The following is a 24,781-nucleotide window of genomic DNA, read 5'->3' as shown; positions in this document are numbered from 1 at the left end:
AGCAAGGAGGGACAGATGCAGATGTGAAGTCCAGAACTGAGCAGCATTCATCCAGCTGAAAAACATCTGCAACTCCAAGGACATGAGCGGCCACACCAAGATATTTCTGTTCAACTTGAACATCAAGACTGTACTGTTGTATAAAGCAGAACAATGTTGGACTACAAAAACCACCATGAACAAGAGCCAGACCTTCATCAACCAGCGTCTGCGTCGGATCCATTAGATTTGCTGGCCAAAGGTCATCAGCAATTTAGATTTGTGGCAGAGGAAAGATCAGCGTCCTATGGAGCAAGAGATCCTAAGAAGACGGTGGGGCTGGTTTGGCCACACCCTGAGAAAACCGGCATCCAACATCATGAGGCAGTCTTTGACATGGAACCTGCAAGGAAAAAGAAAGAGGGGATGTCCCTGTCCCTGACACTTCGGGCTGGGACTTGGATGCAGATGTCAAGCTGACAGGACTGGAATGGGGGCCTATGCTCTAGGAGGAACGAGGGGCTCTAGTCTGGAAGATGTTTTCACTCTAGTCTATAATAGCCCTATAAAGCAAAATAACGACTGCTAAGTTAATTAGCACAAAAAGTGTTTGTTGTCAAATACTCTTGTGTGATGCTGATCCACTACAGTATCCAGAAATCATTTTGTTACTGTTTGTCATTTAGTAAGGCAACCATGTCTGTGTTTCTTTGATTTTTCATTTAAGAAGGTTCTTGTATCAATTTCTCCTGTGTATTCCAGGAAAAACTGTCCATTTGTCTGGAAACCTGAAGTGCATTGCATTTAGGATAATGGATAATTCTTAGAAAAAATCCTGCCCACCTGTATATTTTCAGAATGATAATTGTAGTCTTACATGGTTGAAACAATCATCTTTCATTTCATTAAGACAGAAACGTAAAAGTGCCTTGACAAACTGTGCTCACCAGATTTCTCTTCTTTTTTTGTGTCCACCCCATGTTCCCACCCCACTCAGTCGTGGCTGGGGCGGGTGCCTCGATGATGCTCCAGTGAAGGATAAGTTGTCCTTGAACTCGCTCCTTCCTGGGGCTCTGTACAGCTCCACTCATCAGTGCCAACTGCAGTATGGATCTGGGTCCCGGCTCTGCGATGACATGGATGTAAGAGTCGAAATACAGAAATAACGTGTATCTCCCTTTTTATCCATATCTTTTCTCAAAGGTACAATAATTTCAATGTTTGTCATTTTGTCCTGTGTTTTTTCTGTTTGTTTTTGCCTTTGTCCTTGATCTCACATGAGTCACTATGTCCTGCAGGGATTTGCACTTTGCAATTCCCAAACCACTAAGTGATGCAGCTGGTGAAGTTACTCTCCACAGCTCCTCTGTAACATGTGGTGAGGATTGGCGGTGAAAGACAGACTCTTTTCAGTTTCCGTAGGAAGTGAAGGCAGAGAAATGCACACCCACCATCTTGGTGCTTGTGAGTCTCTTTACTTCAGAGCCACTGAGAAGAGCTCTTTAAGTGTTTTGTCTACATGAATAGAAAGGCTGTTATTGTGACACAAGACCACCAGCTGCGTTACCTCCTCCCTGTATGGTGTTTTGTTGTTGTCACTCATAAAGCCCACCACAGTTGTTTTGTCAGTCAATTTGATGATGCGGTTGGATCCAGGCTTGATTCAGTCGTGGTTGAACAGTAGTGGGCTTCGCACACAGCCTTGGGGGCCACCTGTGCTCACAGTACAAGACGTCCTACTGCAGATGAACACTGACTGTGGTTTTCCTTTCAGAAAGCCGAGAATCAAGTGCCAGGTTGGCATATTGAGTCATATCAGGGAGAGCTTCCCGACCAGCTGCTATGGGATAATTGTGTTGAATACAAAACTAAAGTCACTGAACAGCATTCTGATTGTGTGTTCTTATTGTCCAAGTGTGATTAGGAGTGCCGGAGTGAGGGTCCAGTAAAGAGGGGATTAAGATTCAGATTAAGATTAAGAAGATTAAGATTAAGAATGTGTCTTGGCTGGTCATGCTGCAGGTTGTTAGTCAATGAGACATGACTGCTGATTTCCTTGGTACGAGGATGATGATGATCTTTTTGAAGGAACACAGTATAGCACAGAGAAATGTCAAATAATATCTGTGAGGGCATCTGTCAGCTGGACCACACAGACCTTGAGCATTCTCCCTGGGGTGTTGTCTGGACTTGAAGCTCTGCGTGTCGATGGATAGTATCCACTACACATCAGTGGGGGCCAACTTTATTGTGAAATAGAGCAAATGCAATTGCTGTGTCAAAGAGTTTAAAAGTGAAATTTTAATAATTCATAATAATAAAGTTTAAAGTAGTGTTCTTGTGGGATGCCAGATTGGGGTCAGGTGCATCTGATTTATTTTAATTTAAAAAGCAAAACATCTGTCTTGTCAAGTGGGGGTATGACTGATCATAAGAGGCCTGTGTAGTTGTGTCCTGTCTTTAAATTTTGTTAAATTCTGGGTAATTTAGTTACCTTAAAAATATTATCTAGCAAGTAAAAGCAAAATGAAAAAACACTTAAGCTGTTTTTTCTCAGCAGCTTTGGTACATTTCACGAATCACACTTAATATATGTGAAGCAAATTACTGTATGTATGTGGGATGAGGTAGGACATGATTCACTTTTACGTTTTCAGTTATGGTCTGTGTAAAAAATTACACTGTAATATTAAGCATTACATTCCCTCATTCGTTAGTGTGGCAAGATTCTACAGAGGGCATATGCCTGACAGATGGTGATGACTGGTTCAACTATTTTGCATGTGATGACTCATACAATAGATGAATGCCTTGATGTTTTGGTAGGAAAGATAATTCAGCAGAGAGCCATTACGAATTGCACTTTTTGCATGAATGTGCTCGTTTTGAAAGAAATTGTGTCTATAATGTGAACAAGTGTGAAAATGACGTGGAGGCTAAACAAGCATTTTTGACAAATGTATTTCAGATCTGAGAAATGTATAGAAGCCTGAAGAAAAGTCATATTCTAATTATTATAGTGCTTAAATTTGCAATATCCTCAAGGAATGAGGATTCAAGTCTTGATTTCCACCACATTCCCCACTCTTAACTGCAGCATAGTTCAATTTACTATTGTATAACTGAGTCTTCGTTCATTGATTATTCAGTCTGCTTTGTCCATAACATGCTCGCTAGTATATGGATTATTTAATATGCTCTGGGACTTTGTTATTACACCTGTGCTTTACGTGTTAGCTGTGGGTAGCTTGCAGTCGGTGGTGTACAATTGGGACAGAGCATATTAATGAACATCAGTACATTACAAATATGCCAGAGTTGGCAGAAGCTGTTCATTGAAGTACGTAACCTTGGCAGGTGATGGACAATACATACTAATTATTTATTTATTTAGTTAAGATACTACAGTCCAACAGTTCACATAATACAATAATTCCAAAGATTAAAGATTAAGGTCACAGCATTGGGCTGAGGTATTGCTTGGTGAAAGATTGTCTGATCATCATGCATTTTGTAGCTTCTGCAATCCTCAACACTGGTGGTCATCATTCATGAGTAATGATCTCCTTTACCAGTGAAACTTACGAGTAACAAACCTATATATTTAACTGACAGTCATTATATAATGTACCACAGAGAAGACGTCTGAGGATTCTATGCTGTCCTGACCTTAGCAATTTTAAATTAGATGATATCGCAACAGCCCTAAATGGAACGTCTTTGACACTAAAGTCTATCACTCTTACACCACTGAGACTGTTTTTACTGTCGGACATAGAGGGGTGGCACTGGTTTTAATGAGAGCTGTAACACTGTGACCTCTACCTCATTCAGACTGACAGAATAACAATGAGTTTTAAGACAGCAAGAGCTGCTTGGGATTTATGACCACCGTGTTGTTTTCTCTACAGCATTAGACTGTGTCATAAGCACAGTAGAAACACAGCAGTTCAGACCATGCAGTGAAACTCTTACTTAGAGGTAGTTTAAAATCTGAGTTGAGAAAGTGCTCTGTTACTTGTGTAATAGGGTAAAAAAAAAAAAAAGGCAAGTGATGGAGAGTGAGGGGCAGTGTTGAATGTATTGTGCAGGAGTATAAAAACCTGTGTGTAGAAGCTACTTGAGTCTTGATGTCCTTGGTCCCACACTCTTGTCGCTTCTCTTCAACAGCAGGAATTCAAAAAGACCATATTGTGGATTTGTACTGTCCTTTATTATGGTCTAGATGATAGGAAGGCTGTGTCAGAGACAAAGTGTGCTGTTTTCATCACATTGTTGTGTAGCCTTCCTGTCCTAAGCAGTGCAGCGCCCATGGTACACTGTGATTGAGTGTGTGAAAACATTAACTGTTTATGTAAAAGTTGCTGAGGATTTTGGTGACATGCCATATTTTCTCTCTTTAAGAAGAGGCAATGATCCAGTGTGTAACACTGAAGAGTCTTAAGTGACAGAAATTAAATGTAGTGTACTGTGTAATGGGTTATAGCCTTTTATATAATACGCCTTTTATACATGTTTCTACAGCCACTCAAACAGATATGATTTTAACATTTTGAAGCATAAGCTATATGTTCAAAAAAAACAACAAAAAACAACAACAGTTAAACCAAGAGGGAGGAAATGACAGAGACAGTGGGAGAGAGGAAGAGCGGAGAGAGTTGTGAGGGTGTGTTTACATCCTTTCTCATATGCAGAGGCTACCACTGTTGCCTAAAATAGATGGGAAAGGGAAGGGTAAGCAGAGGAGTCCTCCGTTTGTTGTACTCTTCAGTCTCACAATTAGGTGTCACTAATCTGTTAAACCTGGACCTTTAAAGGATCTGTATCCCTGTCACATATTTTGTTGTTGTGCTGCCCCATTCTCCTCTTCCTCCGATCAATAATAATTTCCATGATCTTGTCCGTATTCAAGGAGTGATTATTTTCCTGATACTAGGTTACCAGTCCTGCAGGGAAATGTCCCTTTGAGATTAAGAACCTCTTTTTCAAGGAAGACCTGGCCAAGACACGCAGCAGCACAAAAAAAAACTTCACTTTGCACACATTTAACAACACACAATACAAAAAAATAAATACATAGAGAAACCAGTTCAATTTCATAACTAGCTCAACAGAAAACAGCTACAGCTAAGGGAATCTGCCCATTATTCTGTTTGAATAAATTGTTGAGATAAACTCACTAAGCTCACTCCATGCTGCAAGTGCAGAATATGAAGTTAAAGAGGATATTACTGTTTAACAATGTCTTAAATACCACAGAGAGGGAAAACACTTTTATTTTCTGAAGTAAGAGGACTGGAGTATATTCTGTCTTTCCACCTCGATTATTTAAAAGTTGCTTTTGACTTTTCACAGATTGCATTACCTGAGGAAGTAAAATGAAATGGCCAGAGAGATTTGTGGTATTCAGTGGGCAGGCAGGGTGCAAAGACGACTAGAATAGGATAGAATAGAATAGAATAGAATAGAATAGAATAGAATAGAATAGAATAGAATAGAATAGAAAAGAATAGAAGAATAGAATGTCCACCAATGTGGAAATTTGCCTGTGGCTCACCAACATAAATTCATAAAAGGAAGTCTGGTAAGTCACAGAAAACAACATAGTTAAAATAAGATATATAAACACAAGAGATAGAAATAAAAGACTATTGTCAAAACATGAGAAAACAAATTGTAAAAACCAGTAAAACTGACAAATTACATTAGGAATGGCTTCTTACTACAGTTGTGGATTAAAAGCTCAGTGGTCACTCAACAGCTGTCATATATATTCTATGTTTTATATTATCACACTCACCCCACCCCACCCACATTTAGGAAAGGTGAAGGGGAAGATAATTTCTTCACAAGCAAATCCGGAGGAGTTTAATGTAGCCTTTGGGAACCCATGTGTTTTTTCAATAGCCCAGTGGTTTCATTTTCTTAACCTACTGTAAGCATGTCAGGAACCTCAGCCACCACATTTATTTGTTCACTGCAGCACAATGAACTTGGCATCCACCACCAATGACATGGGTCACACATGGCACAAAGCAATTAATGTGGCTGGTTTATATTCAAGATTAAGAATCCGTTGGACCTATTCAATTAATTTGGCTCATTCATTTTTGTGGTACACTTGTATGTGCAGCACATAGCATTGCACAAGTGATTCTGTATTTAATTACTGCACATTGTACATCAGGGTAAAGCAACATGGGTAAAAGATAATTAGACCACACATATATTTAATCCACTAGGAAGTAAAAAGCAAATATTGTGTCTCCACAGATGAATAACCTGTGTGTGGGTTTTACAAGCATTCCCAGGACAGAAAGACATTTACAATGCTAACAGATTTACAGCACCACCAGACTGCTCTTTTGAAAACACAGTCAGCTCACTGATTCCCAGTTGCAGGGTTTTTCATATAATGGGTTTAAAGCTTCTGAGCTTCATTTCTTTCGCCCCCAGAGGAATTCTGACAAATGACCGAAACACTGCAGGCATCTCTAAAAGACGTATTCTCTTGCACTGTCCTCATCCCTCATAGGCATTTATTAAATCTGTTAAATAGCACTTACTTTTCACACACACATATGGGGGGTTTCCACGAAGTGATTACATCAACCGTTTGTAGCCATCTTACTTTACCAGCACTGTGTTACCCTTGTGCTTCCGGCCTGCCTCCACGACTTAGGATGTACAATGAATCAAGCTGTGTATTTAAAACATGAATCAGCGTTTTAAATAAAGGGAGAGAGAGAGAGAGTTGTGTGGAGCTGATAGGCTTGAAAGAAATAATTCATTCATATTTAAAAGCACTTCAGATTTAAAGTCATTACTGTGGATCAGTGGGTAGAGCAGGTTGTCTTCCAGTTGGAAGGTCTGGGATGCAATCCCGAGCTTCTGTAGTGTACAAGTCAGAGATATGTGCCACTCGACAACACAATAAGTTGTATCGTCCCCGTGGACCTCTGAGTAATTACCACAACAATGCAGTCCTTATTTGACCTAGTTTTTCTCCCCCGCCCCTCTCCATCCTCACACAAACACAGAGAGACATAAATGGAGCCTTTTCAAGTACTTTTCTACAGAAGTTTGGTGAGTTATTTGTTGCTCTGTGTATCTGTCTTCTATCATTGTGTAAATTATCCAGGCTGCATCCAGGAAACTTGGAGCTGTGATATGCAGAAACGCAAACACAGGCAAACTGGCACAAGTGAGTCCGCTGTTCAGAAAGCACTCGATTGCTGATGGTGGAACACACATTTTCAATATCAGACAATCACATTCACGAGGAGCTAAAATGAATGTCCAGGTTTATTATAAGCAGTGAAACCCACTTCTTTTCATCTATGTGTATGAAGCTGTCTTGCTTTACTTGTGCTGTGTGCTTCTTCCACCTTTCCTGCTCAGTTGTGATGTGAGTATGTTTCTCTGTATGCAGGATGGAATGTCACCACTGACACACCCCAGCTATACTAAGAAACATAGAGGGAGTTGTGTGGAGAATGTAACAGACAGTCATATATATACTGTATGGTGGCTTGTGGAGTATGAAGGGTTATGATAATGTTGCTCGATCTCTGTGGATTTAAAGCGTGCAGTGAAATCGTCAAGCTTGAAATCTGCTGTGGTGCTGTTCATTTTTCAGAATCAGAGCAAACTCAGAGTCACATGACATCCAAAGCGGCATAGATGTGCTGTGTTTGAGTGTGAATGGGTGAAATGTAAAACGGTTGTGTAGAGCTCTTTTAGTGGCCATCGAGACTGATGGACTGTGCTACATATAAACAGACAACAGACCAGTTATATTCACATTTAATGTAACTCACTAAAATGTACAGTGTGTTCCTTTAAAAAATAGTTCTCTAATGATTATGTCAGCTATAGCTGTTTCCGTCCTTCTTAATGCAGTTATTCAGACATACACTGTACATTGTTGATCCTTCTGGAGATATATCTAAATGATTATCACGGGTCCTTGTTATTATTGCATGTGCAGGATGAATATATATCATATAATGTTTTTTTTGCCAAAATGCAAAACATCCCCTACGCATTTACAAATGTCAAGCACAACAACAAGAATGGGTCTAGACAGTTGGAGCAGTCGGCCAGGAATTACTTGATAAACAATGCATTTGACCTTCTGGTGTTATCAGTTATTATTCACACACAGGTTTGTTTTTGCCTATCTAGGAAGTAATTGATCTTTAGAGTGATTATTGTTGCAAATTCAGGTCAGTCTCTTGTCTGTTAAAGTTCATTTTACTCTCCTCAGTGGATTATTGTTTTACCTCAGTTTGTAAAGTGATAAAAAATATCTCTTTTCACTTTGTCTCCACCCAGGAAAATGTGTTACTTATCACCTTGCAAAATTTGAATGATTAAAAAAATTTAAAAAATCCCTTATCATTTAAAGATTTGGTTCCAAATCATATAAAAAGTCCTGAATACTTTCACACTCACACACTTATTGCACTCATAGCCATAAATTGGCAAAGGAAAGAAGAGAAAGAAATATTTCTGGACTTAAAATGTTTGGAAAAAAATAGGGCTAGAATGATGCTTCTCTTGAATCTTTTGAGTCAGTGCAAATTACAAATGTAACCAATACATATAGCAATGTCATATTAAATGCATGCATAGGTTCAGAAGGGTCATCCAGGAGATTTATGTTGCCAAGCAACTTCTGGTACATGTCTGTAGGGAAAGGTGAAATTGACATTCAGAATTAAAAGATTTACTTATCCGCATTTCTGCATGTAGCTGCAGCCGGCAAACAGCAGCAGCAGCACCGTCTTTTCCGTGCACATCCAGCATATGGAAGCCTTATTAAGTTTTTTAACCAATGATATATCAGGCATATTTGATTGACACTGCTTTAAGACAAACATTTAATAGATCATAAATCTTAGGGCATTGGAAATATGGGTTTTAAATACAAAGGTTTATTTCCACTGTTACAATATCTTGCACAAGCATGTCTTTCAAAAGAATCACTGTTCACAGAGCATGATACTTCACACACAGATAGCAGATAGCTTATAGTTGAATCCTGTTATAGTATAAAAAGAAACTCAATCTGCTAAAAAAATATAATAATATTGTATTTTCAATATGTAAAGTGAAGTATAAAATAATCTTCTACTTATGTAGTAGACCTGATGTTGCCAGAGGTGGGAGAAAAGCATTCAATAATTCCATACTATATCTATGCTTGTGTGTGGTGTGACATCAACCTTGGGAAATAAATGAATAGGGAACAAAAACATGTTTGAAAAGACAAATAGGTTGCAGGAAGTATGACGTCATTCTCTCTTTGCCTGCCTAGAATATTTGCAGCACGCTGTGGTGCAGTGTGGGAACAACCTGCCACTCAAAGCTGGATGGCGCTGTGGATGGAACCAGTTGTGGTTTGGACAAGGTATGTATGTTTTTCGTTGCATCACCACAAGAGAAGTGGGTATTGTGATGAAAACATCGATTCAAAGGAAAGTACTGTAGTTGATGGATGTCTTTCTTACTGTTTTTACCTCTGAAATTCAACTTCTTGTAGAACAAAATCTTTCATAGCTTTCGGAGCATGTGCCGCTTCACCCCTACCTCTCAAAAACCAGACTAATGTGAAAACATCACAAGGTGACCTCTGTGAAGAGAGGACTGTAATAATTCTGTGTCTACCTGTACTTTGCCTTTAATGTGATGATGAATAATAACTGTCATAACGACATCAGTTGAAGACACAACACTCTATCAAACCAACTGATTTAAGTGATGGCCTAACTTTACCTATGTTAGTATATAGTTTTTTCTTAGAAGATGTATAGCAAGATTTAAAATAATTACAACGGATAGACTGCGAAGGGAAATGGGCTGCCTTAATACTGCGAGAAATTTTAATTTAAAAGGTGCTGAAGTAAGATGACAGAGTTAGATGATAAAATGGACCTGATAAAAAGTAACAAGTTCTTACCTCTAACGAAAAGTTAAAATAGACAAGTAGTAATAATTGAAAATGCAATGTGTGTGGGAGAGATATAAGAAAAAAGAGAATTTATGAGATTGTTATGAGAATAACAACTTGATCTCTTGAGAATCTCGTGAGAATAAGATAACACTTGGATTTGTATTTATTTATTTTTTATCAGTGGTGTTTCGGTGGGGAGTGCGTTACGTTCGGATATCACCCTGAGAGTGTAGGCGGGGGCTGGGCGTCCTGGAGCGAGTGGTCGGCCTGTTCGAGGACGTGTGGTGTTGGTGTCCAGAGCGCCCAGAGAGAATGTGACAACCCCGTGTAAGTTTTGTCTGTAGCTCTAATACTGTGCGTTTGCAAGCATGTTCTCTTTATTCCACTATTTGCCAGTTTTTATCTAAGTTGTCAATTAGGAGCTCTGTGTTTATGTCTTTTTCTGCAGTCCTAAGTACGGAGGAAAATATTGTCTGGGAGAACGACGACGATACAAGATCTGTAACATCGCACCATGTCCCCACGACATGCCCACATTCCGAGATGTCCAGTGTCGTCACTTTAATGCTATACCATACAAGGGCAAATTCTACAAGTGGGAAGCTGTTATCAGTAAAGGTGAGCACATTTAACTTGAGTCAGGCTGGTATTTGTTGTAAAATGTGTAAGTTATTGTGCAGCACATGTTCATCCTTCTCATAGCTTTGTCTTTTTTCATGACACTCCATCAGTCAGCCCTTGTGAGCTGCACTGCCGTCCGCTGAATGAACACTTTTCTGAAAAGATGCTGGATGCTGTCACTGATGGTACACCATGCTATGAAGGCAACAAAAGCCGTGAGATGTGCATCAATGGCATTTGCAAGGTACAAATCAAATCGGATCAATAACTCCAGTTCAGTATTCAGTTGTCTTTCTTCTCATTTCTATGGTTTCTGTGGTTTTGATTATCATTTTTTTCCCGAATGCAAAAAACACCTCTTTTTTCTAAGAAAACGCCACATTCTTCAAGTTCACCCATCAGTCTTGGTTTCATTTCAGTTAGTTTCATTCAACAGAATTCATTCATCAATATTTATAAATGAAGAACCCTGAAACGGGAACACAGACAGTATCAAACTTCTTTCACTCACTCACTCACTCACTCACTCATGCACTCACTCACTCACAGACAATATAGTCACTTACCCTCAGGTCTGAGATACAAATTACTCATTATTTACTCTTTATTGCTCTATTTAATCATTTAACAGATGCCACTGTCAATACAAATGGTGCTTTGTATGCAGTATGTTAGGCTGATGACATGAAGTATGCTTGTGTGGGATGATATGTATTATGTTGATGGGATTTGCACGATATACGCTTGTGCGTTTACATAAATGAAGTATCATAAAAATTAAGTTGTTTGAATTGAATTGCATTTCTCTCTTGGTTTGTGGAACAAGGTTATTTCATTCACCGTATTCTGTTCTATTCAACTGTGGCTTGTTAGTCACAGGGTTGTTGTCTCGCTAGAGGAGCATTGTATATATTTGACATTCTGTATGAAAATGAGTTTGTCGATTAAAGAAATTGTGGCAGCTGTTATCTTGTGAGATAACAGCCTGCTCTTGCCTATCACCCTGGGCCAAAATGCCAGTCAGTGATACAGACACTGTGTGGATACCGAGTGAAAAGTGTTCACTGACCTTGGGCTGTGACTTCATGATATTTCCTGACATTTTTGCAAAGCATTTTTTTTCCTGCCTAATTTTGTTGAAGTTGAAGTTGAATTGAATTGAATGATAGATATTTATACAACATGAAACGGACTTAAGAAAATAATTCAGGGAAACAACTCTGACATAGATGTAGCTGAATGTCAGAGAATTGTTATTTCTAGATAATGTAGCACTGACTGTGTTACTTGTGTGTTACAGAATCTAGGCTGTGACTATGTGATTGACTCCAATGCTGTAGAGGATCGCTGCGGAGTGTGTCACGGTAATGGCTCAACCTGCACAACTGTGAAGAAAACGTTTGAGGAGAGTGAAGGACTTGGTAAGTTTCCTGTTAATTTTGGCTCAAGCCTTTGCACAGAAGATTTTTGATCGGTCACAGGAGGAAAAGCAAATGTGTCTATAATGAAATCCTTGATGGCTAAATTAAATTGAGCAAATTCTGTTTTTGGATCCTGGTAAATGTTTTCCATTTAGCTTGCCATGCTTCCCGCACCCTTGTCTTTTCAGCACACAATCCCCAGTGCTTAACGTCTGTTGCCCCCCTGAGGAATTCTGAATAAGTCCAATCCAGTCCAGTTTTTTTAGTAGTACAATCAATTTCTGTGGCTGCTTCTTGGTGTTTTTTCAGCCATACTTCAGGCTGTTGCAGCTGTCTCACTTTACCAGCATCATGTTACTGCTGACAGCCATCACTTCATGTGCGCAAGGCAAGAATGTTGCCAGACCACATGAAATAAAACCATCATTGAGACACAGAGAAACTCTTAATCAGCTGTGAGTGAACTAATTCAGGATGGGCTTGAATGCAATCATATGTATTTATATTTAAAAGTTATGCACTACACCTTTAATAAGCTTGTATATGTTATTTGTTAAGATTGGATTTTTGTTTTGTCTTGAATAGCCTTATAAATAGGACAAGGGAAATCAGGGGCTGTTGGTTGAAGGTTTTCATTGTTGGATGTTATTTATTATTTTCTGTACGAACATGAATAACATTACAGCCATTGCTATTATTATTGCAGCTGTTATTTCCTGTGTCTATAGGAAGCTTGCACAATCTACATCATCACCAAGTTGTTCTGTTTTTACAATACACATTCATTTGATCAGTTGAATAATAAACAGAGTGTGATCAAAGGCCTGACGATGTCTCGTACAGAAGTCCTTCATGCATTGTTGGTTCTTTGCTCGGAGCTCCACTAAGATCCTCCTGTTTACTTGCTCCTAATTTCCAACAGTGCACATTTAAGAGATTGGGACATATTTGCTGAAATCCCATCAGTGTGAAGATCACAGGCCTGAAGGGCTGCAAAGTGAGGCAATACAATTAGGAGAATGAACGCAGTCTCACGATCACTAGAGTAGAACAAAGCTGTTATAAATTTTCATTAACTGAAAAAAGGGTCTAATGAGGGCCTTTATACAGCTGTAAAGAAAACAAAAATCTGTGTAGACATTATTAGAATCAACAGTGGGGTTTTTGTTTTGTTTTGTAACTGTTAACTTAAATGATAATAATTATTCAAACAAAGTTTAGGTGACGCCAAACAAATTCAGACTAAAACATGCATTGTTGGCATGTTTTACCTCAGTTTAATAATAGCATCATATACATGTTTGTAAAAAAAAATTGTATTGAAAAGATGCATATGGCTGTTTTTATTTTATTTTTTTAGGTAATGTCAATATAGTACACAATTCTATATATTTGTGTAATTGGGTTTGGCTGAATTTTTATCTGACTTGTGTATTTAATTTTAATCTTTATTGAAATTGGCCCTGAAACATGTATTCCAGTCAAGCTACCTTGTGTATTTTCATGTCCTTCAGGTTATGTAGATATTGGACTGATCCCAGTGGGAGCCTGGGATATCAGGATTGAAGAGATGGCTGAAGCTGGTAACTTCTTGGCACTACGAAGTGACAACCCCAGCACATACTTTCTTAATGGTGGTTGGACGATCCAGTGGAATGGAGATTACAAGGCAGCCGGGACAGTATTTACCTACATGAGGACAGGGCACTGGGAAAACCTGACATCTCCTGGGCCGACCATGGAGCCACTGTGGATTCAGGCAGGATTATTTTTACTTAATGCTTTGTGATGTCATTTATATGCTGAAACTACTTGTACTGTCAGAGAAAAAAAAAATTGATACTTTAGACTTCTCAACAACTTTCCTAGAATAGCTTGTCTCTGTTGTCCTGATGAACATATAAAGCCTTCCCTTGAGGTGCAAGAATCGAAAATATGCTAAATTTACAGTATTTTCAGCTTGTGATTTAGCTCTTCAATTTTTATGGTTATATTTCTCTGCTAGTTTTTCTGTATATTTTGCTAGACGTTGTCTCTTGTGCCACAGCTTCTCTTTCAGGAGACCAACCCAGGAGTGAGGTTTGAGTACACTATCAGTCGAAATGTCTCCCAGGACAACAACATACCTCTGTCAGTTTTCTCCTGGAAATATGGTTCATGGACTGAGTGCAGTGTTACCTGTGGAACAGGTAAGAGAAACAACTTTAGGGTTTGCCATAAAAAATGGATAGAGAAAGAGGAGAAAAAGCTTGACAAAACTTTCAGCTATAGTTTTAAATACATGCCGCAGAGTCTGCAAACAACAACTTGTGTTGATGACATCTGAATCACACCACAACAGACGTCCATGACACCAAGCAGTAGCACTGAAATATTTGATGACAGCAAGTAACCAGAGTTACTTGTAACCTGGTTCTAATCCCTGCCAGGTCAATGGCTGGGATACCCCTGAGCAAAGAATCCACTCCCTATTGCTCATTGTTAATGGGACACTCTAAATTGACCACAGGATGCCACATCCAGTGTACTCCTAGTGCCATCGATAGGTAGGAGGTTTGCGCCAGGAAGGACAAACCAGAGTTCTGTCACTTTCATATACACACATGTCAGTGTTGTTGACAAACATCAAACAGAACTTTGGTCCATGTGCCTCCTCTAAGGCTACCTTCAGATTTACCAGCCACAATGTTCAAATCCGATTCAAATCTGATTCATATCATATCATATTTGACAGTTTTCATTGGTAACTACAAACGTCTTGTATCTGAATGTCACTGCTCTCTGAAACTGCAAAAATACCTTTCGTGATGTGTCATCAACAACAACAAAAAGCATCAGAATTGTGAGTCCACATGGTATCGCAGTTGAACATTTGTTGTTGCCTTTATTGATCTCCATAGGGGAAATTCAGAAACGCAGGCTACTGTGATATTTATCTCTAGAGCAGCGGTCCCCAACTTTTTTGCACCACGAACCGGTTTAATGTCAGACAATATTTTCATGGACTGGCCTTTAATGTGTCCCGGATAAATACAGCAAAATAAAATGTGGCCGAAATTCAACCAGTTGCGGACGCAGCCTGCTGACCAAAGGGCAAATGTACAACATGTGAAGTCCTGCTTGTTAACTGCACAGCAGCCGGTAACAGAGAACGCAGATGACGCGAGCCAGGAGACGGGTGCTGCATCAACAGAAAGAAAAAAAACCGCTTTCCATCAATGGTAAAATGCATCTTAAAAACATACTTTTAAGGCCGCCGTCATTTGCCATCTCCAGCAGTTGATCTTCTTCTTGCGACCGTGACAGGTGACCAAGGAAAGCATCTTGACATGCGTCAAGAGTGAGTCATAGACAGATGTGGCGGAGAGAATCTGGTCATTTTCCAAAATAAAACATCGTTCAGAATAGGACAATAAATACAATGGAAATAATGTAAGTTATGTATTCTTTCTGTGCAGCCCGGTACCAATTGACCCACGGACTGGTACCAGTCCGCGGCCCGGGTGGTTGGGGAACACTGCTCTAGAGGACAGCACTGTCCTCCATTGTTGTTTTATTATACTGCACTTCTGTGGTGTAGGTCAATGATGCTGAAGTATATGCATGCTGCTGGTTTAAGAACACTCTGCACACACATATTGGCAAAAAGTCGCATTGTTATTGCTGTTCTTATTCATGTCTAATCACACATACTGAAGTGACACAAATCTGATTTGAAAAGAGGAATCACATCTGAGTCACATCAACCATAACAATTGGATATGAGTCTTTTAAGCCTGGTAATCTGAACAAAAAGACCAAACATTACCAAACAGCCCAGACCTCTTCCTCCAGACTCACGATATTCGAGTTTGAACTCTTCAATCCACCATTTGTTACATAGTAATCTCAGTTAGAGAGGAGCTGACAAGCCTTACCTCATTTCTCCTTCAAAGAACATAGCTTTATCTTCATAATCCTCAGTTTTCCGTCAGTATGACACTTCAATATAAGTATGCAGCACTGTGCCCGAGAACCACATTCAGAAAAACTCAGTTGACATGGCCCTGACACAAAATCACTGGTGATAGTTCATGTCCAAATGCAATTTTCAGGCATTATTACCCATATTTAAGTAGGAACTGATGCTATGGTCCACTTTAAAAGATAAAATAGGTAAAAGAAATACTTAATTAGGGACCAGGCAATACAGTTACTGTATGTCACAGCTCGATATTTTCGGATGCAGCTGCTCATGTAATTGGTAAAATACATAATAAATACAGAATAAATAAATAAATGACACCACTGTGGAAAAAAAAACATGTTTGCTTTGGTTTGTGTGAACACTTGCAGCTACAGTACAAGACCCTATTTGCATGGAAACAGAACTTTCCCTATACGATCTTTTCCTTCATCTAATACACAGTATTGTTAAAAAACCCCAAATTACTTTCTGTAGTGTGGGGCCTGTATGTGGAGCCACAGAAATACAACAAAAACATTTGAAAAAGACCTGAAATGTGTGGATTAAACTAGCAGAGTTGGGGATATGACATCGGCATTTTCCCAAAGTTGTGTATTGTTGTATACATAACCAATTATTTTTCACCCCAGGACCCGTTTTCTAAAAAAAAAAGCATTTGCGGCTCCCATGTGCCAGTTCCATGTAGATAACAAGGCGATACGATTCAAACGTTTTGGAGATTCTCCTAAACCCGTTCTCTTGTGGTGTACAGGCCCTAAAACAAAGAGACCATTGACTTGATGGACAGATACAGGATTTGAAAGTATGTCTCGTGTGGCTGAACAATAAATCTTAGTTGAAACTAGCATTGTTCAACCAAGAAGCCTGGTGTTTTCAAAGACTTCACTGGATCCTTCAGTCTTTTTCATGTGTCAATTCACACAGTAGTAAGAAGCTTCACTCTGTGTACTCTTGTCTTTGATTTATGGACTTCAGTCCTTAAGTTTAGTGCTGAATAGACCATATCTTATGTTTTAATTTCATCAGCGTCACACTGTTTGATTTCACATTCATTACCAGTGTGTAATTTGCTGTTACGTGTACAAGTTTGTTGATTTGCAACATTTTTTTTTACTATTTATTTAAAATGAGATTTCCGTATAATACGCCAAAATTAGACATCTTAACCAAGTAGCAACCAGTTGTGACCATAAGAATCTGAGCTCCAGTTTTGAAGAATCGAGATTTAGCCGGTGTTATGCTGATGTTTTGCAACCAGATGTTGCAACCAGGCTCCTATTGGACGATACCAGCTGTCAATCACACTGGTGTTGACTTATTTTGTTTTTTCTCTAAATGGGAACATCATTTACAAAACTGAAATCCTGTTTTATTGGAGAGGACCGAGGAAACTGGAAGGTTTTAGTCTTAATACACACTCTCTTATATTATTTGTCCAGATGGCTTTTATACAGAGATTAATCCTCTTGATGTTAGTGAACAGGGCCCACTTCTGTTCCCAAGACTGAGCATAATGTGTGTGTTGGTGGAAAAAGGAGTACGGGGGCTCATCTCCCTAGGTTTCAAAAACTTTTTTAAATGCAGATTTGGAGATGAAACTTAATACTTTTACTGATGCTGTTAGAGCAACAGCTGTTGTTTCCATAGGAGTGTTGTAGAGCTGTGTATCAATGCAGCAACAGCAGCAGCATCAATAATAGAGTGAGGAGTACCTGTGTGAATTTGTTTTACTGCATTTTTGGCCACAGTGCTAATGCGAGTACAGCATATTGTATGAGCAGGGAAATGTTACTCGTGCGAAGTGTGTGGGTTTTTTTTAAGTCTCAGCATTTTAAATATCCATTTTCTCATATAAGGAAGAGGAAATACTTGACAAGTATCTCACAAATATGAAACCAAATGTCTACACCATTTCTCCATATATACGGTATAAATAGGCATTAGCACATCAGGAGACATTACTCGCCCATATTAAAATACATTATCTACCACTCTGAGATCTTAAAGCAGTATTTGCTCATGTAGCTGAAAAGACCATTCAATCAGTCTGGCATTTTAATCTTTTCCTCCATCTTTACTCATCCTGTCTCCATTTGGCTTCCAATCTAATGTAGCTGCCTTGTTCTTTAGAGAGATATTTGAAAGTGTAAGGAAGAGATCAGACATGGAGGGCACAGAGAGGTGACAAGTGTCTGCTTTTCTGAAGGGGTGGAGGCTCCCGAAAGAGCACAAGAGATGTTCGGTCACACAAGTGGGGATAAATCTGTGGCTTCCTCATGAATCAGCTCCTTTAAAGTATTCTTTGGTGTAATGTGCTCTTGGGTGAATACTGGTGGAGCCACTTTTAAGTATCGACTTGTTTGATGCTGTATAATAATACTTCTCCTTGTGGTAGACAAAATAATTTATTTCAAGCATATTTAAGGTGGGCATTTTAATAATTTATTTAGTGAGGAATGAAAACAGATTTCTGCTCATGCGATTCTGTGTTAGTTGAAGATATGTATGTAAAGCTACAGTGCATAACCTTTGGTGTCTTTTGTTGTTGATGATGTTATAATCCTGCCTCTGTTATCATGAACAGAAATGATGTCAGATCATTTGTATGCTGCATCCTTCATCTGATAATGGCCTTGGATAGCTCAGTTGGTAGAGCTATCTGAAAAAATAGAAGAAAAGAAAATGGAACTGGCCAAGCAATACTATCAGCTAACAGCAGCAGTGCAGGAGTGGGTGGGGGCAATTTCAGGCCCAGTTATTAATACATCAATTCTGCAAACAAACAACTAGATCAAGGAGATGTGATAATTATGTAAAACTGAATGCTAAAATAGTGTTTTTATTTATAGTCTATATGAAAATGGGTTATATCGCCAAGGAAATAACACAGAACGACCAGCTATTTGTCAATAGACTTCCCTCTCATAATCCACATGTCAATCAAAAACAGCTGCTCCTCTCAGATAGTTCCTCCAATCGTCATGCAGAAGCCCAGCGTCCACACATTGTGCACATATCCTATTCTGTGCCATCCCATAGAGAACAGTTGAAGCTGATCTTCAAGTGGTTTTAATGCAGAGGCTGCTACGGGAATACGAACATCACGTAATACGACCCGTCATGTGTGATTAACAGCTGATTCTGAATGAACTACTGACACATTCTAATCGCGTTCTAGTGCACTTTTGCACGAGTGATCGTTGATTCGGAGAGTTCACAGTTCCAGTGCTGCAAAAATACGCATCTAAAAGAGAGTCAGTATAGAGAGTTTTACTGGTGTAGAGCTCACCTCAGGTCATCTGTCATGATGAAACAAATGTGTCTCTCCATGCTGATCTAATGAGAGGAGCTCACTTTCCCAAAATGTGTGTGATTTATGTTCAGAGTTGTATCCTTGGTTCGTAAAGTAGAAATGTGTTGCTGTCTTTTATGTCATTCATCTTCTCTTCTTAATCATGGTTCACCAGATGTCACACAAGCATTCCTCTCCTCCCTCTGGTATTCCAGGTGTTCAGAGACAGACTGTTTACTGTGTGGAAAAGACAATGGGGATATTGGAGGAGCACTTCTGTGACCCCTTGACCCGACCTGATGATAACCAAACCAGTTGTAACAAGGATCCATGTCCAGCCATGTGAGTTGACATGCTATACAAAATGACACCAGTATTCACAGACGCACACACAGGGAAATATGCTTGTTTTTCAACTCTTCTTAGAAGGACTATTGAACCCAGATTTTCATTAAGAACTGATTGGAGAGTCAATTTCATTGATCATATTCACACCACTGCCACAATATTTGTAGTCTGTAATTGTTTTCTAAAACACTTTTCACCTTATTTGTTTAAATCTTTTTCAAACCCTATCTGTAGTCCTCCCAATTACTGTAACCTGTTAAAGATTTTTTGTCACAAACAAAGGTTATTTATTGAGGGCTATCTGGAAGTGGATTTCAGTAAGCCACAAAGTGTTTCATAAACAAATTACAGACTTTCAATTAAAACCTTTCATCCCCATAAAACAAGACATTGTCTCCCCATATACAACAAGCACTCCATCAACACAAAATGAGAGAAACTAGGATCAAAATGTGAATGACAGTGCTCCTGTCGATTGGTATTTAATAGAAAATGGAAAAAATATTCAATCCTTGCAAAATATTAAGTGGTAAGCATTAGAAAGGAAGAAGTATTTAACAAGTTTTAAACAACCTCTACACAACAATTATTTACTTGATTATCTGTTTTATGTTAATCTTAAATACAATCAGCGATAGGACTCCATGAACTGTTTACCTTTCATCAGCTCTTTTATGGATTGATAAAATCTGTCTTTTTTCCATTGCTTTGTCTGTGATGTTTTTCTTACTTGTGGCATTGACAATAAATGCTTGTTTGTGTTTGCTGTATTTGTGGCTCTGAAATTCAACATAAAAACCTCATGGTTTAGTGAGATTAGTTTTAAAACCTCTGGACTGTAACATTCACCTCTTTAATCTTTCTGCAGTCAAACAGTGGTTCTCCAGTTTGTTTTCGTTTGTCTCCTGTGTTTTGTTGTATTGATTAAATTCCTCTTGTGTCATGTACATCCCCTTTAACCTCGTATACTATAAGATTAATTCACACCATTGCAACCTGAGCTTTTGAGTCTCTTTGAAAGACACATTCAGGTTATTTTGAGAGTGCAGCCTGTGCACATCAAACATGAATAGTTGAGCACAGCTGGCAGGTTTGCTTCATTGAGATCAAAGAGGCACATCTCTCCAGATATTTCTATTTCCACACATTTTATTGCACCAAAGTGCAGCTTGTTCTCTCAGAGCAGTTTTTATGTGTTGAATATGGCTCTTAGCGTCTGTTTCAAACACAGACTCAACCATCTGGGGCCTCTCTATGTCACTTAATGTATATATATCAAAAAAAAAAGAAAGTGAACACCCTCTAACAGGGTAACACATTTTGTGCAGTTTCCTTAATCATCGGTAAATTGGTTAATAAACAATAGCTGGTTTGTCCCCGCCAGTAACCAAACGTCACCCTTGATTTCGGTGCTGTTAGATACATTTTAAATCTAGCAGTCCAGAAGCAGTATTATATGGCTGTAGCTGCACTGTCAGGTATGTGCAGTTCAGAGGCCGCTGAATGTATCTTCACATTTTATCCAGGCACTTTGAATTCTTCTGATAATTAAATTACCCGTCTGGTTGACATGCACATTGTGCTGGTATAAATAATAACGACACAGTGTGTGAAGTCTAGAGAAAAAAATACACACAAGAAAGAAAACAGACGTAATTGGTTAATTAATGAATTGGTTAAATCTTAATGGCCATTCCAAAAGCCATAACTCTTTACTTATTTGCTAAGAGACATTCCACTGCAGTGCCAGTACACATGTTGTTAGAACTGGAAGATATCATGGGTAGGAATGGTAGCCCTTGAATGTTGGACAATCAAGAATGACGCACACAGAGCCTTGTCTATGTCGACAATGAACAGCAGAAGCCGTGAATGTGATTTGATTGGAAGATGACACATTCTTACTGCTCTCAGCATGTTAATGTTTTATTGTTCATGTATAACATTTCTGTGAGTGCTTTATTTTCTGCATAATAGCGATAAACAGTGGCAGTTTATTTTGGCACTGAGCTGTGTAGCTAATTGGCCGCAGTTCCTCTTTTTCTATCCAACCTGCTGTATTTTGTGGTGCACTTCATAACATTTTTACTTTTTTGTGAAGAATGTATTTTTTTGGTTATGAAGTCATGAACTTTGAATAAACATTTCATCTTTTTCACCTGTGCACACAGCCTCTCTGGATGAGCAGATGGTCCCAATCTGTTACACTGAACATCTTAACAGCGGTTGTTTATTTGTGTTTGGCGAGTTTCAATGTATTACTGGACAGCTGAATAAATGCACTCTGTTATGAAAGGCGGAAGGAAATATCACCATTTAAGTGAAGCTTGTATATATATATATATATATATATATATATATATATATATATATATATATATATAGCTGTAGTCAGTTGTTTGTACATATTTTCTGTCACAAGTATAGCAGTAAATGGAAGATGTGTGCTTTGTGTGCCTCTGTTCAGGTGGTGGGTTGGTGAGTGGCAGAAATGTTCAGCAAGCTGTGGGAGCTCAGGTCTGACTAAAAGGACAGTGCTTTGCATCCAGGCAGTGAGTGTGGAGGAGCAGGAAGCCCTGCAGCCCAGTGAATGTGAACACATCCCGAAACCTGAGTCACTATTGTCCTGCAACACAGATGTCCCCTGCCCAGCAGACTGGACCACTGGCAGCTGGTCAAAGGTAGGTTAGGTTAACCTGTGTTGGGACAGGATGTTCTGTTTGTGCAGAATGAAAGAAAGTTCATGAAGTTCAGTGGTTTGAGTCTCCTGATGTGTCCCCTCACAATGTGTCTACCTGTAACTTTATCTCTAAGGAAGTAACAGTGTGGTCAGATTGTCAGTTCAAAACTTGAAATGTCATAATTTGCAGGCCAAATGTTCACTTTTAGGCTAAAACAAGCTAAAACAAGCCTCATTGTGAGAATAATAGTGTCACATATTGTCTGAAAGCTGTGAGCTCTGAATGATAAAACAGAATATCTGTTGAGTCTGGTCACAACATTTGTAATAGCATCTCTCCACATGGCGAGATGTTATGGAAAAAAATTCATTTCACTTGAGAGCTGAATTTTACTTTGTAAACTAGGAGGCTTGTAAAATAAAAATACAGATGGAGCTGCTGATGCTTATAATCAGCTTTGGCATCTCTTTTCTCTCCTGCAGTGTTCACTGACTTGTGGAAGTGGAGTCCGTCGCCGTAATGTGACCTGTTCTAGCAACACAGATTCTGAATGTGACCCCCAAAAGAAGCCTCTGGCCATCAGCACCTGTTTCATGCAGGACTGCCCACAGGTTGTGGATAACTTTGGAAGTATGGACTGGTCAGGAAGCGGCTGGCCAAGTAAAGAAGTTCTCAATGAAATTAATTCCATACCTGAAGTCAAACCTCCGTCCAAATACGGCACCACCAGAGCCCAACCAAGATCTCATAGTAACCTTAATAACATAATCGAGGGAGATTTCCACTACCACAATAACCTTGAAAATGGTAAACAGAATAGTGTTCAAGTTGATGATTTTTACTATGACTATAACTTCATCAACTTCCATGAAGACTTGTCAGATGATTTTGGGAACAATGAGGAAGATTCAGGAGACAGTCACATATTCCATTCTCCACAGGAGGACAATCCAAGCCACAGCATGAATGAAAGTGTTCCCACTGCTACTTCAACCATTTCTACAATTTTAAAAGCCATTTTTCACATGGTGAACACAGAGGAGCCACACACAGACAACAACAATCTTGACAATGTGAATCACAGTAGAAATGCAGCAATAAATGAGTCTGTGCAAACCAATTCTGAAGGGATGAATGACTTTCTTTCTGAGGATTATCTCCTGCCTGTGTCTGCAACTCATTCTCCACCATTGTCAACAACGCAGCAATCACTTAACCCAAAGCAGAGATATGACGTTGTGCGGTGGCCCGAAAACATCAGCACAATGCCTAATCTGGAAATCACTACAAAGGAGCCTACACATGATGTGACATGGGGGCAATACACAGAGGAGTCTGAAAATAATTATGACTATTTTTCTGAGGAGGAAAATCACAGTGAGGATGTTGGTGTGACTCCAAAACAGGCTCAAACAACCATTAATACTATTGTTGCTTCAACTGTGAGACCTCGTGAGGTGGAGACATATGATGATTATGAGTACAGTTACATTGATAAAAGTACAGACCAAGCAAATGAAGAAAATGTAGGCACTCCCACACCAGAATCTATAATTCAGGTCAAGACTCAAGATCTGGTGAATGAAAGTGTTTCAGAAATACCTCAAACAACCACTCAGTCAACATTATTTCCAACTTCTTTCACACTGGAGGAGCTGGACTTGGATCAGACACATTCTAATACAGCATACGACACAAGGAAAGACAATTCATCGGCTTTTGACCTTGACCTCGGTACAACCCCGCTCCCTGCCTCACAGAAACCCACTCCTCTTCCCTTTCCCTCTCTGGTAATCTCAGGTAACCAAGAGGCTGACTCCACATTAACTACAGGAACCATACCTCTGCCAAACTCAGAAGGAGCCTCTTGGCCTTCTCCAGCTGATTTCCTGCCAGCAACAACAGAGCAGCTACCTACTCTAACTTCCTTCCCTGAAACAACTGGAACAGACTTTGCCTACCAAGATCCACTGTTTGATTTAGATGATTTTGACTACAATGAAATAGTTGTTCCCCCCATGACGAGGAACAGCAGTAACAGTGATCCTGATGCTTCAAACGCCACCATTCAACATCACACAACTCAAACACAGCTCATGAAATCACCAACACCTGCTGTGCTCCTCGTGCCAACTCGCACACCTAATCACACACTTCCAGCACCAACATCTGCCCGAACATCAGCCTCTACACGAGTCACTAACGCTGCCTACTGGGTCGCTGGCAACTGGAGCACTGTGAGTCTGCCTTAATCCACACATTCTAAACTCTTGCTCTGTTTCGACATTCACGTCTCTAGCTGCCTTTATTCTACAAACACATTTTTCTGAATTCTTTGGAGACACCATTTGTCCTTGAGTTATTGCAACTGACGTTGTGAATGTTTTATGGCACATTTGAAAGACGTTGCCTCCACTCACACCCCTGCTCTGATGTGTATACATCATTTGCATGTATTTGCATATCAGGAGAGTGCTTGAAGCCAGACCACAACACATACACAAAAACATTTTA

At 39.3% G+C, this 24,781-nt stretch overlaps 1 protein-coding gene across 1 annotated transcript in view; it reads left to right on the top strand.

Moving 5' to 3' along the window:
• The window catches only part of LOC131459246 (A disintegrin and metalloproteinase with thrombospondin motifs 7), a 74,827-nt gene that overhangs the window by 35,078 nt on the left and 14,968 nt on the right, over positions 1–24,781 (top strand). Inside the window, exons 9-19 of the mRNA XM_058628798.1 lie at positions 977–1,121; positions 9,302–9,394; positions 10,119–10,264; positions 10,386–10,555; positions 10,669–10,802; positions 11,859–11,979; positions 13,494–13,738; positions 14,027–14,168; positions 19,454–19,580; positions 22,054–22,267; positions 22,750–24,504. Of these exons, the coding sequence (XP_058484781.1) occupies positions 977–1,121; positions 9,302–9,394; positions 10,119–10,264; positions 10,386–10,555; positions 10,669–10,802; positions 11,859–11,979; positions 13,494–13,738; positions 14,027–14,168; positions 19,454–19,580; positions 22,054–22,267; positions 22,750–24,504 (3,292 nt within the window). The remainder of the gene's footprint in view (positions 1–976; positions 1,122–9,301; positions 9,395–10,118; positions 10,265–10,385; positions 10,556–10,668; positions 10,803–11,858; positions 11,980–13,493; positions 13,739–14,026; positions 14,169–19,453; positions 19,581–22,053; positions 22,268–22,749; positions 24,505–24,781) is intronic.

This window comes from Solea solea, chromosome 5 (assembly GCF_958295425.1).
Source record: "Solea solea chromosome 5, fSolSol10.1, whole genome shotgun sequence".
Classification (NCBI taxonomy): Eukaryota; Metazoa; Chordata; class Actinopteri; order Pleuronectiformes; family Soleidae; genus Solea; species Solea solea.
Note: the sequence above shows the minus strand (reverse complement) of the source record. Positions and strands in the feature narration are given on the sequence as shown.